This window comes from Pelophylax lessonae, assembly GCF_965119305.1.
Source record: "Pelophylax lessonae genome assembly, chromosome: 10".
Classification (NCBI taxonomy): domain Eukaryota; kingdom Metazoa; phylum Chordata; class Amphibia; order Anura; family Ranidae; genus Pelophylax; species Pelophylax lessonae.
Window position 1 is genome coordinate 144,066,118 of NC_138777.1, and position 14,100 is coordinate 144,080,217.

General features: G+C 46.1%; 1 protein-coding gene across 3 annotated transcripts in view; it reads left to right on the forward strand.

Moving 5' to 3' along the window:
• Nucleotides 1–14,100, forward strand: part of SPTBN2 (spectrin beta, non-erythrocytic 2) — a 1,240,451-nt gene that overhangs the window by 854,314 nt on the left and 372,037 nt on the right. For all 3 annotated transcript variants that reach the window (XM_082270338.1, XM_082270340.1, XM_082270339.1), the window contains one exon: nt 12,269–12,406. In XM_082270338.1, coding sequence (XP_082126464.1) covers nt 12,269–12,406 — 138 coding nt within the window. The remainder of the gene's footprint in view (nt 1–12,268; nt 12,407–14,100) is intronic.

The window sequence follows — 14,100 nt, forward strand, 5'->3', positions numbered from 1 at the left end:
GGGGGTTTGGGGTTCTAAGTACTTTTCTAGCAAAAAAAACATTTTAACTTGCAACCAACAAGTGTCAGAAAAAGGTCCAGTCTTTAAGAGGTTAAACTTCCTTTCTCCCTGGCAGAGGGAAGGAAAAGATACAATGTAATCATTTTTGTTTATAGTTACTGGGAGACTTAATGCTGATAGCCCTTTGCCGGGAGGCTTTTTTTTTTTTTCCACAGCTGTTCTCTCTGCTATGCAGCTATGCAAAGAATCGAGCATATTTCAGTTTTAGATCGTCAGGGGGGGTGAATCGAGATCGCGATTTTCATACGATTAATCGTGCAGCTCTAGTAGATACCTGAAGAAAGATGGCAGGGGGGAGTCAAAGAATGCTGATCCTGCTGCTGCCGCCATCAATGCCAATCACAAAAAAGCTCTTTATGCAAAAGAGTTATGGCAGACTGCGTTACTCATTAGGAAACTCTGCATACCCCAAAAGATCCGCAGAAGGGGTTCCCAGACTTTTTAGCGCTAAGAGTACAGGCCTGAGTACAGGGACTGCGCTTGGGAGAGGCTTAACCCAGCGGAAGCTGCCAGATGGTCAGCAGGTAGGGACATACATACTGCTACTCTTCACCAGTCCAGAGGTATGAGGAAAAAAAGGAGAATGCTGGGAGTAGGGGGCGTCTTTTTTAAGCTATTCATTAGTCCTGACGGCGGAGTAGAGGCCGAGCTCTATCACAGGTATGCTGCCATGGAGGCACCAGGAAAAACAGTTTACCACGCCTACGGGGGCTGTCCCTATAGGCATAACCCCACACACCCTGCTCCAGCATATCAGTTTTGTTTCTGCTTAGTGAAGTAGGACCTAGGTTTCTTGCTGGGAATTCGATCTGTTTTTTTATTTTTAAGAATATTTTGTTTTATTTTCTTTACTCCTGCTAGTTAGTGCTCAGGGGGATTCCTCCTGGTGAACTAAAAGTAATTTCCGGCTTGGGTTTCACACTGGATAATCTAGATCCTTAAGGTCTCCCAGCCTGGCCTACGAGTGTGAGCAGGTTTTAGTCCCGCATTAGGCCTCGCCACGACAGAGCCCCGTTTTGGATGGGGATGAGCCTGCGAGTGGATGTCTCGCTGGGACGCGACGACCTGTAACTCCCTGAGTCGCAGCGTACCTCTCGGCTGGCTGCATCCCCACTCTGGGTGGGAGGTGATCTGTCCAGAGCGGAGCCCACCTGGTCCATGGTATGGTGAGTAAATGCAGCCCCCTCATATCCCTTAGTGGTGATAGGACCTAGTACTTCCTAAAATATCCCCCTGGCCCCGTGCCCTGCTCCCCTCCCCTGTCTCCTGTCCTTATTGCAGCTTTCATCTGGGGGGGGGGGGCGCTATAGCTGCGGCGCCTGGTGTCCTGGGGGGGTGAAAATGGTACCTTTTCCTGCTGGGTCTTGTAAATCCTCTGTGGCCTCCAATTTGGGGTCCCCTGACCGCATGACGCGTCGTGGAAGCCGCCATCTTTAGTGTGGGCATAGAATTTCTCCCCAGTGTCTTGCATGGTGCAGCCATTTTCCCTGTGCTTCCCATTGACTTGCATTGGCAGCCATTTTTGTGTAGCCTATGGAGCTACACAGGCAGCGTGACCTTTCACCTTCTATCCAGGCTGATGTTATATCCTGTGACTTTCACTTTCCTGCTGCACAGATCAGCTCTGGAGGTTTCTCGGAGAGGTGGTCAAGTACTGGGGTCTCTGTGGGCATATTCCTGCGCACTCTGTTATCTGCATATATTTAAGGGGGACACCGCATACCACGGTGATTGGCAGTGGCGACCGCGCTCAGCGATCTTAAAGGGACAGTACGCCTGTTTTCTTTTGAATGAATTATGGAGTTCCAGGCAGTGGTTTCACACTCAGACCCCCCCCCCCCCTCCCTTAGTGTGACTACCAGACTTTCCTGATCGCAGTCGCTGGCCACTATTTCAGCAGCACTGGTAAGCCTGGTGACTAAAGTCGATTTTGTGATGAAAAAGGTTAATAGCTGAAACCGGTCTCAGCCTTCACCGTCATTGGTGGGGTCCTCTGATTCAGAGACTGATATAATCGCCACGGACGCCCTCTTCCTTGAGAGATCGCTGTCCTCGCAAATCGGATGGTGAAGAGAACCTGTCCTCTTCAGCAGCAGTGCAGGAATGCGCTTTGGTGCAAGCCCTGATTGTTTCAGTAAGGGAAATTTTAAAAATGGCAGATTAGCCCATGCCGGCAGGGACTGGTGTCCTTTGGCTTCCGCAAAACGCCAAAAATGGGGCAACATTTTCCCTTGTCCTGAGAATTTTCATGATATTGTTATTGAACAATGGTGGCGCATCAACCACGTGCTAGTAGTGCCTAAGCACATTAAATGCTGTTATCCCTTTGCTGAGACGATTTCAAACTGTTAGACGGTACCGCCTAAGGTTGATCACCCTGTATCCAAGTTGAACAAATCTACTATAGTGCCTGTGGAAGATTCCCCGGTGTTTACAGACCTGGTGGACAGGCGGGTGGAATCCCTTTCCAGCCACCTTCTGTTTTGGTATCACAGACGGTTACGGAATTGGTAAAGGTTTTAAGGGAAACTTGGAGGCTGACTTAGTTACCCGGAGCTGATGGAGCTTGTGGACCAGATGGCCCAGGCCCTGGTGTTCCTGTATGATGCGTCCCTGGATGCGACTCCCCTGGTGGCCAGAGTGTCGGCTGTGGGGATTGCCATAAGACGCATGGTGTGGCTGAAAAGCTGGTCGGCAGACCAGGCTTCCAAGAAGGCCTTAACGGATCTCCCTTTCCTGGGCTTTCCTTGGAGAGTGATTATTTGGCGACTCGCTGGATTTGTTGCTCAAGGATCTAACTGGTGGGAAGAGTACTCTTCTTCCTCATTACTCCAAAGGTAAGGCACCCTGTAGTAAGCGGGGGCCTTCCTTCACCGCTCATAGACAGTTTTTTTCGTGCCTCAGGGGCAAGAAAAGGGTAAGCCATTCAGGGCTTCTGGAGGGGCTAAGAAGCCATGGTCAGGCAAGACCAAGACCAGCCAGTCCGGTTCTGTGGGCAAGTCCTCTTCAGCATGAAGGGGCGCCCTCACCCGTTTCTGGTGTGGAGGGGACGTCTGCGATTCTTTCAGGAACCATGGACTTCCTTCAAGACAAATCAAATGGATTCACAAACTGATTCGTTCCGGGTACAAGATCAAAATTTGGTCCCGGCCGACGGACAGGTTCTTTCAGTCAAATCTTCGCCTGTCTCTGGATCTTCTTGCTCAAGGAGTGATTGTGCCTGTTCCCCCGCAGGAACGCTTTCAAGGTTTCTATTCAAACCTGTTCACGGTGCCCAGGAAAGAGGGCAAGGTACGTCCAATCCTGCACCTCAAGGCTCTGAACTGTTTTGTGCGGATGCAGACATGTCGAATGGAATCCATTCGGTCGGTGGTATCATCTTTAAATCAGGGGGCCTCCATAGATATCAAAGATGCGTACCGACACATCCCCATCTACGGGGGACACCAGCGATTTCTCTGCATTGCGGGGTCCGAGGAGCATTTTCAATTTGTGGCGTTACCCTTTGGTCTCGCCTCCGCTCCCAGAGTTTTTACCAAGGTACTGGCTCCGGTATTGGCCTTGTTGCACCAAAAAGGGAATTGCGATCCTGGGATATCTGGACGATCTCATATTGAGAGCGGACTCACTTGGCTCTGTTGGGCAACCTGTCAATTACAGTTCAGATGCTTCAGGAATTTGGGTGGACTATCCATTTCGAAAAATCTGCTCTGTCACCTCAGTGAGGTTGGATTATATGGGTCTGACTCTAGATTCTACCATGGCGAGGGTCTTTCTTCCCCTGGAAAATCTTCAGAAGTTATAGGGAGCGATCTGGTTGCTGTTGGAAACCAATTTTTCCTCACTACGGACTTGCATGAGAGCCCTGGGTCTGATGGTATCAACCTTCAAGGCGGTTCCATTTGCTCAGTCTCACTCATGACCTCTGCAAAAAGATTCTTGCCAAATGGAACAGGGATCCACAGTCTTTAGGCAAAATGATACGCTTGAGCCAACTCACGAGGTCTGCTCTATCCTGGTGGATTCTGTCACCAGCATTGTGTCAGGGCAAGTTCTTCCTACCACTGTTTTGGACGGTGGTCTCCACAGACCCCAGCCTGTCAGGTTGGGGAAGCTCTGTGCTACGGGGACCTGGTCAACAGAGGAGTCTTTCTTTTACCGATCAATATTCTGGAGCTCAGAGCAATCAAGCTTTGCCTGATCCACTGGATGAATCAACTACGCGTTTCTCCGGTTCGGATCCAATCGGACAATGCGACGGCTGTGGCTTTCATCAATCATGAAAGCAGCACCATGAGTGTCCTGGCGGCCAAGGAGGTGGCCGAGATTCTGGAATGGGCGGAAGTCTATGTTCCGGCTCTTTCTGCAGTCCACATTCTGGGTGTGGAAGATTGGCAAGCGAATTACCTGAGTCGTCAGGTGCTGGATTAAGGGGAATGGTCCCTTCATCCGGAGGTGTTACATCTCCTTTGTGTCCGGTGGGGAACTTTGAAGGTAGGCCTGTTTGCGTCTCCCCTCAACAAAAACGTCTAGAGGTTTGTGGCCAGGTGTTGGGATCCTCTGGCCAACGCCACAGACGCCTTGTTGGCTCCTTAGAGACAGTATTGGCTGATGTATGCCTTTCCTCCGATAAAACTTTTGCCAAGGCTTCTCCGCAGGGTGGCGGTGGAAGGAATTCATAGTTACATAGTTACATAGTAGGTGAGGTTGAATAAAGACAATAGTCCATCCAGTTCAACCTGTGTAGGTGTGTGTGTGGCTGTAATCATCTCACATACCCCTGAATGTTCTGATCCTTGAGATGTAAGTCTAAGAGTCTTTTGAAAGCCACCATACTACCCGCAGAAACCACCTCTTGTGGTAGAGAATTCCACAATCTTGTAGCCCTAACAGTAAAGAACCCCACACGTTGCCTGAGGTTAAAACACTTCTCCTCTAATCGCATTGTATGCCCTCGAGTCCTCATGCAATCCCTTCGAATGAACATCTTTTTTTCTAAGCTGGGATCCCCATTAAGATATTTATAAATTGCTATCATGTCCCCCCTCAGACGTCTCTTCTCCAGGGAGAATAAATCGAGCGATTGTAGACGCTCTTCATAGTCAAGGTCCTCCAATCCCCTAATTAGTTTAGTTGCCCTTCTCTGGACTCTCTCCAGCTCCAACACATCCCTCCTGAGGACTGGCGACCAGAACTGGACAGAATACTCCAGATGCGGTCGGACCAGAGTTTTATAAAGTGGAAGGATTATAGTCTTATCTCTGGAATACATCCCTTTCTTTATGCATGCTAATATTCTGCTGGCTTTGGCAGCTGCCGCTTGACATTGCATGCTGTTGCCTAATCTATCATCAACCAAGACTCCCAGATCCTTCTCCATTTTTGATTCCCCCAAGGGTTCCCCTCCTAACGTGTATTGTGCTTTTATGTTTTTAGTCCCCAAGTGCAAAACCTTACACTTCTCCACGTTAAACCTCATTTGCTATGTCGTTGCCCACTCTGTAATTTTGTCCAGGTCATTCTGTAGGATATCTGCTTCATGCTGTGCAGTAATTGCTCTGGCCAATTTTGTGTCATCTGCAAAAACTGATATCGAACTACTGATCCCGACCTCAATGTTGTTTATGAATAAATTGAACAAGGTTGGTCCCAGGACTGAGCCCTGGGGCACCCCGCTTACTACCTCAGACCAGTCTGAGTATGCGCTGTTTATTACCACTCTTTGGACACGCCCTTTAAGCCAATTCCGTATCCAAGAGCAAACCCTGCTGTCGATACCTGCAGATCTTATTTTATAAATTAAGCGCTTGTGGGGAACTGTATCAAACGCCTTAGCGAAATCCAAGTACACCACATCCACTGGTCTCCCCCTATCTAGCTCACAGGTCACCTCCTCGTAGAATGTTAATAGATTGGTTTGACAAGAACGCCCATTTGTAAACCCGTGCTGATTACTGCTGATGATGTTGTTGTCTCTAGCAAACTCTACGATATAGTCCCTTATCATCCCCTCCAGAAGTTTACATACTATTGATGTCAAACTGACAGGCCTATAATTTCCCGGGATATGCCTCTGGCCCTTTTTGAATATCGGAATCACGTTAGCTTTCTTCCAATCCCCTGGTACATCTCCTGTCCTAATACTGTCAGCAAAGATCAGGAACAGTGGTCTGGATATAACCTTACTGAGTTCCTTGAGTACTCTCGGATGTACGCCATCCGGGCCTGGTGATTTGTTTGTGTTGAGTTTATCCAGCCTTTCCCTGATTTTCCGGTCGTTCTTGTGGCCTTAGACTGGCCTCATCGGTCTTGGTACGCCGACCTAGTAAAATTGGTCTCCGATCCTCTGTGGAGACTTCCTCTGAGGGGGGGATCTGCTGTCCCAGGAACCGATCTTCCATCCTGCTTTATGGTCGCTGGCTTTACTGGCATGGCTGTTGAAAGCCAGGTTTTAAGAGATAGGTCTTTCTGACTCTGTGATTCCTACACTATTGAAGGCCAAGAAGTCAACTTCAGGAAGATCTATCATCGTACGTGGAAATCGTACATTTCATGGTGTGAATCGCTGAAGCTGCACCCTCGCTTATTTTCTATAGCTAGGGTTTTGGCCTTTTTACAAATAGAGGTTGAGCTGCGGTTTGCCTTGGGCGCACATCAAGGGCCAAGTGTCGGCCTTGGCTATTTACTTCCAATGTCCATTGGCTGCTAATGCTATGACTCGCACTTTTATTCAGGGGGTGCGTCATCTGGCTCCCTCGAGATCATCCCCGGTGCCTCCGTGGGATCTCAATCTGGTTTTGTCTGTTATTCAAAAGCCTCCTTTTGAGGACATTAGGGAGATTTCTCTGCTTTCTTTATCCCAGAAGGTTGCCTTTCTGGCGGCAATTACTTCTGCCCTCAAAATGTCTGAGTTGGCGGCGCTGTCCTGACGTTCGCCTTCTTTGGTGGTCCACAGAGATAAAGTGGTACTTCAACCTAATCCGTCTTTTCAGGTGGTGTCTGATTTCCCTCTCAATGAAGACATTGTGTTGCCTTCACTCTGTCCTAAGCATCCCAAGGAAATTGCTTTGCACTCTCTGAATGTGGTTCAGGCGATCTGGGTTTACCTGTCGGTCACTGAGTCTTTCTGAAAATCAGATGCTCTTTTTGTCCTTACTGAGGGATCTCGTAAAAGTTTTGCTGCGTCTGCTGCGACTATATCCAGATGGATTAGGCAGACAGTTGTTCAGGCTTATTGAAGGGTCAGGTTCCTCCTTTCCCTGTGAAGGCGCATTCTACTAGAGCGCTGAGTGCCTCTTGGGCTTTTCGCCATCAGGCCTCAGTAGTGCAAGTGTTTAAGGCGGCGTCTTGGTCGTCTGGGCACACATTTACAAAATTATACAAGGTAGATTTGTTGGCATCTTCGGATGTATCCTTTGGCCGCAAGGTTTTGCAGGTTGCTGTTTAAAAGAGAATCCTTTGTTTCTCTTTAGGGGATTTTTTCTTTAATGGGTGAGCTCCTGTTGTTCCCAGTTGGCTAGGTTTAGCCTATGGAGTTTACGTTAACTATTTGGTTGCGTTCTTCCCACCCCTCATGCCTACACTGCTTTGGGACGGCCCAATAGAATAAGACTCATAAGAGCTGCGTCTGTCAATAGACGATGGAGAACTGGATTTTTGTAAGAACTTACCGTACAACCCTTTTCTCTGAAGTCCATTGACAGATGCAGCACCCGCCCCTCTGATATGGGGATGGTTTGTAACAAAACTGATATGCTGGAGCAGGGTGTGTGGGGTTATGCGTATAAGGACAGCCCCCGTAGGCGTGGTAAACTTTTTTTTCCTGCCTATTTCTACTCCTATAGGGGGCAGCATAACCCAATGGTATAAGAAGCATAAGAGCTGCGTCTGTCAATAGACTTCAGAGAAAAGGAATTTACGGTAAGTTCTCACAAAAATCCATTTTTTTTTCTTATTTTGATCTTTCTTCAGGGATAGGGTAAGAAATTGCCTCTGTAAAGCATATACAGTTGCTATAAAATGTATACAAACCCCTGTAAAAATGCTAGGTTTTTTTAAGTTAACAACAATCAGACCAAGATAAATCACTTCAGATTTTTATTTCTACCAAGGAGACAAACAGGAAGCAGATTAAACGGGGGTGGGAAATCCATGATGGCACCTAAAATAGATGTATGGATCAAGAGCTATTCTCTAAAATGTAGCTTCTCAGTCCTTCCTTTTTTTTTTTTTTTTTTTTCCATGAGGATACTTAACCAACATTTTGGCTGTGCCTCATTTTAAAATCCCAGGACAAATAAATTGGTTGTATGGAGATATTATAAAGGCATTGGGGCACATTACCACATTACTGATCGCACTAGGCCACATTCTATTTTGCTATAATCTGTGCAATTCATTTAAAAGCAAACTGAAATAATTGAAAAAGTAAAAAGGTGCGCAAATCAATAAAATAAAATAGAAGCAGCACTGGAAAATATATGAGGTAAAAAGAAAATATAATATATAATGCGATTTTAAATTATATAGAGCGCGCTTCAAAATAATGACAAACGTGACATATCACAATGTGGTACAAACATTTTAAACAAGCAAAATAATCACAAAAAGAAATGTCTCTCAAATGTGAAGAATGTCTAAATCCACTAAAACTAGATGATGAAAAGTAAATCCGTGCCAGGGTGACGTGTAAAGAATTCAGGCAAATGGTGCTTCATAAACTGAAATTAAGGTGCTCAGGTGGCCTCTTACCGCAAACCAATCCAATGTTAGCGTAATAACTAGTGAGGTGGCAGTGCAGTAGAAAGGTGACACCCTGTGATAAAGGTGGACTCTTACCACAAAAAACGGAGAAATGAGCTTAAACCGTTGTAGCAGAGAATCCAATTCCTGGTTAGCTTGGAGTGGTGTACTCCCACTGGGATGAAAGGATCTATCCACTCCGATATAGATACCCAAGAGGAACAACTGGAGCTCCCCACCTGAAAAAATATACCCTCAAGAGGCTCACCACCAGAAAAAATACACCCTCAAGAGGCAACAGAAGCCTGCAAAACGTTGCGGCCGAATGCAGCATCCGCAGATTTAAGTACATCCACCTTGTAAAACTTGGTGAACGTATGCACAGACAACCATGTGACCGCCTTGCACACCTGAACCACTGACGCCTGATGATGGAAGGCCCAGGAGGCACTAAATGCCCTTGTAGAATGTGCCTTAACAGGGAAAGGAGGAAAGGAGGAGCCTGACCCTTAATGGAATAGGCTTGTGTCACCGTCTGCCTGATCCATCCGGAAATGGTCGCAGCAGATGCGGCCTGCCCCTTACGAGATCCATCCGTAAGGACAAACAATCCGATTTTCGAATCGACTCAGTTGCTGTCAGGTACACCCCAATTGTCCGAATCACATCTAGGGAATGCAAGGCAATTTCCTTAGGATGTGTCAGCATAGGGCACAAGGAAGGCAACACAATGTCTTCATTTAAGTGGAAACCCGAGACGACTTTAGGAAGGAATGACTAACAGGGACATAGCACCACTTTGTCCCTGTGAACCACCAGGTAAGTTGACTGACAGTACAATGCAGCCAGTTCTGACACCCTGTGTGCAGAAGTAATAGCCACCAAAAAAGCTACCTTCTGTGACAGAGTAAGCAGAGGAAGTTTAAGAATATTCTCAAAAGGCGTTTTTGAAGAACCGATTGGTACCTAAATTTGGTACAGAGGTACCAGAGACCTTACCGGAGGAGCCAAGTGGCGAACCCCCTGGAGGAACATGTGAACCAAAGAATTTACAGCCAACGGCCGTTGGAATAAATATTGCCAAGGCAGAAATCTGGCCCTTGATGGTGCCCGGAGCCAAACAGTTAGCTACACCTTGTTGTAGAAACTACAGCAGACAGGACTCCAAAAAGGAACAGGGAGAAATCCCCCCCGAGACTCACACCAAGAAAAGTACGCCCTCCAAACTGATAAATCTTCCTAAAAGTAGATTTTCTGGCTTTTAACAGTGTAGGAATCACAGAATCCGACAACCCTCTATCCTTCAGTACCTGGCTTTCAATAGCCATTCCTCTAGAGCCAGCGACCGTAAAGCAGTATGGAAGATCAGCCCTTGAGACAAAAGATCTTCCCTAAGAGGGAGTCTCCAAGGAGCATCGGCTACCAGCCTTACAGGGCCTGCATACCAAGACCGGTGAGGCCATTCTGGAGCCACCAGAATGACTGGAATCCCTTCTGCCTTGGTTCTGCGCAGAAGCTGTAGTGGAGGAAATTCGTAGATCAGACGATACCGACCCCAAGGGGCCACCAGAGCATCCGCAGCCAAAGGATCCCTAGATCTTGCCACAAACTTCTGAACCTTCCGGTTGAGGCGAGAGGCCAACAGGTCCTCATCGGGCGCCCCCCCCCCCCCGCTGGAGACACCAATGTTGAAACCCTTCCGGGTGACGAGACCATTAGCCCAGCTCCAATGCCTGTCGACTGAGGTCGTCCGCTTGCTAATTTTCCACCCCAGGCAGAGAAGGGCTTGTCGGCGGAACCAGTGGAACCCGCTTTTGACTTGCCAGCCCAGGGCCTCTTGGAACCTCCTGTAAAGTTACGGGTCGACTTTTGTCCCTTGTCCTGTGAGCCCGTGGAATGAAAGGGCCGTTTGTGAGCTGAGAAGAAAGGACCATGATAACGACTAGGCTCTTTGCTCTTGGCAACCTGTGGAAGCAGAATACTCTTACCTCCCAAAAGACCTTCAATGATCTCTCCCATAGAAGCTCCGAACAGGCGGTCTCCTACAAAAGGGAGAACAGTCAACCCCTTTTGGAAACCTGGTCTGCAGATCAGTATTTCAGCCAAATTATGCAGTAAAGTGTCGCAGGGGCCGCATCCAGAGAGGCATCACAGATCTACTGTAAAACCTGTATCAACTGATCCACCAGCTCAGGAGGATGTTGACTCCCTTTTAAATCCTGGCGCAAAAGCTTAGCTCCATGGAGAGCAGCATAACCCAAGGGTCAAAGAAGATATGGAGCTGTGTCCGTCAATTAATGAATGTATCTTCTCCTAAAAACTTGCATTAGAAAAACCACTGCCAAATACCATGTGACATGAAAAAAAAATTGCAAAACCTATCCTTTTATTCTGTAGGTCCTCTGCTAAAAAAAATATCGTGCCTACACTGTGTGAGAAATAACATGACATGTTTGTGGAAAAAAAAAAAAGATTGAGCTTTATTTTTCAAATAATTGTAGGAAAATAGAACTTAAAAAAACCCACCATACATCTTACTAAATACCTTGGACTGTCTACTTTCCAAAAAGGGGTCATTTGGGGGATATTTGTACTGTCCTGGCATTTTTGGGTCTCAAAGTAAAAGGCCGTCAGTAAATCAGGTGTAATCAATTTTCAATGATTGGTACCATAGCTTGTAGACTTTCACACAGGCCAAATAATGTACACTAATTTTAGTTTTTTTACCAAACACATATAGCAATATAAATTTTATTCAAAATGTATGAGGAAAAATAGCTTTTTTGCTAAATTTTATATAGCCTTGTCAGACACTTTTTTTCGTTTTTAAGCGCAAGCTATAATAAAAACCCAATGGTGATTCAATGCCACCAAAAGAAAGCTCTATTTCTAGGAAGAAAGCTAAATTGTCATTTTAGCCTAGGTGCGTGGAAAACATTGCAGAAATCACACCGTTTTACTGTGCACATCACATGCGATTTCTGTGGGTTGTGATATCAGCCATACATTATGCATGGCTAAAATTGCATTGCACCCACACCAAAATGGTGCAGTATCCCCCCCCCCCCACATGCATCGCATGGCAGTTCACAGCCATGCGATCTGATTCTAGCAATCCCACTGCGTTTTGCGATCTGTTAGGATGACATTGACACCGGCAGCAGATCCCATGGAGGCTGTACAATTGCTTTGGAGTGTGAATCTTGTGCGTTTCCCGCATTGCATTTATGTGAACCAGGGCTTAAAGTGTAAGAGCGCGGAAAGCTGAAAATTGGCTTGGGCAGGAAGGAGGTGGAAGTGTCCAGTATTGAGGTGGTCAAATGCCTTTTACAGGGTACCGGTTACACTGGAGGTCTGGTGCTAGAATTATTGCTCTTGCTAAAACAGTGATGCAAAGTTCATTTTTATTTCTGTATGTTTATAATTTTTGTGTTTTGTACTCATCATTTCCCTGCTTTTTTTGAAGGTTTGAGACACTAGAAGCAGAAATGAACAACCTAGCATCCAGGATAGCATCTGTGAATGAAGTAGCTGCACAGCTTCTCAGCACTGACCACAGAAATGAAGAAAGTATCCGAGACCTGAAAGATCAGCTAAATGCTCGGTAAGGGTGTGTGTGTTTTATACAGTGCATCCGGGTCGTATTCACAGCGCTTCACTTTTTCCACATTTTGTTAATTACATACAGCTTTATTCCAAAATGGATTAAATTCATTATTTTCCTCAAAATTCTACTAACAATACTCCATAATGACAACGTGGAACAAGTTTGTTTGAAATCTTTGCAAATTTATTAAAAATAATGAAAACAAAAAAAATCTCATAAGTATTCACAGCCTTAGCCATGGCACTCAAAAAATTGAGCTGTCCTGCTTCTGCTGAGCATTCTTGAGATGTTTCTACAACTTTGTTGGAGTCCACCTGTGGTAAAGATTGGACATGATTTAGAAAGGCACACACCTGTCTTTATAAGATCCCACAGTTAACAGTGCATGTCAGAGCACAAACCAAGCCATGAAGTCTAAGAAATTGGAGACAGGATTGTATTGAGGCACAGATATATGGAAGGGTACAGAAAAATTTCTGTAGCATTGAAGGTCCCAATGAGAGCACAGTGGCCTCCATCATCTGTAAGCAGAAGTAGTTTGGAACCACCAGGACTCTTCCTAGAGTGAGCCGCCCTGTCAAACTGAGCAATCGGGGGAGAAGGACCTTAGGGAGGTGACCAAAACCCGATGGTCATTTTGACAGAGCTACAGCATTTCTCTGTGCAGAGAGGGGAACCTTCCAGAAGAACATCCATCTCTGCAGCACTCCCCTATTAAGGCCTGTATGGTAGAGTGGCCAGACAGAAGCCACTCCTTAGTAAAAGTAACATGACAGCCCATCTAGAGTTTGCCAAAAGGCACGAGAGACTCTCGGACCATAAGAAACAAAATTCTCTGCTCTGATGAAACAAAGTTTGAGCTCTTTGGCCTGAATGGCAAGTGTCCTGTCTGGAGGAAACCAGGCACCACTCATTACCTAGCCATCCCTACAGTGAAGCATGGTTGTGGCAACATCTTGCTGTAGGAATGTTTTTTTCAGTGGCAGGAACTGGGAGACTAGTCAGGATCAAGTGAAAAATGAATGCAGCAATGTACAGAGACATCCTTGACAATAACCTGCTCCAGCATGCTCTGGACCTCAGACTGGGGCGAAGGTTCATCTCCCAACAGGACAACGACCCTAAGCACACAGCCAAGATAATAAAGGAGGGGCTATGGGACAACTTTGTGAATGTCCTTGAGTGGCCCAGACATGAACCAGATTTAACATCTCTGGAGAGATCTAAAAATGGCCCCGTCCAACCTAAAGGAGCTGGCGAGGTCCTACAAAGAAGACTGGGAGAACTGCCCAAAAATAGGTGTGCCAAGATTGTAGCATCATACTCAAAAAGACTTGAGACTGTAATTGGTGCCAAAGGTGCTTCAACAAAGTTTTGAGCAAAGACTGAATACTTCTGTACATGTGCTTTTTTTATTTTTAATAAAATTGCATGGATTTCAGAAAAAATTCTTTCACATTGTCATTATGGCATATTGTTTGTAGAATTGCAGGGAAAATATGGAATTTAATCATTTTTGAATAGGGCTGTAACTTTACAAAATGTAGAAAAAGCGAAGCACTGTAAATATTTTCTGAATGCACTGTGTGTGTGTGTGTGTGTGTGTGTGTGTGTGTGTGTGTGTGTGTGTGTGTATGTATATATTGTATTTTGTACTTGGAGTCCTTAGAAATAGTCCAGGAAGGTAAGGG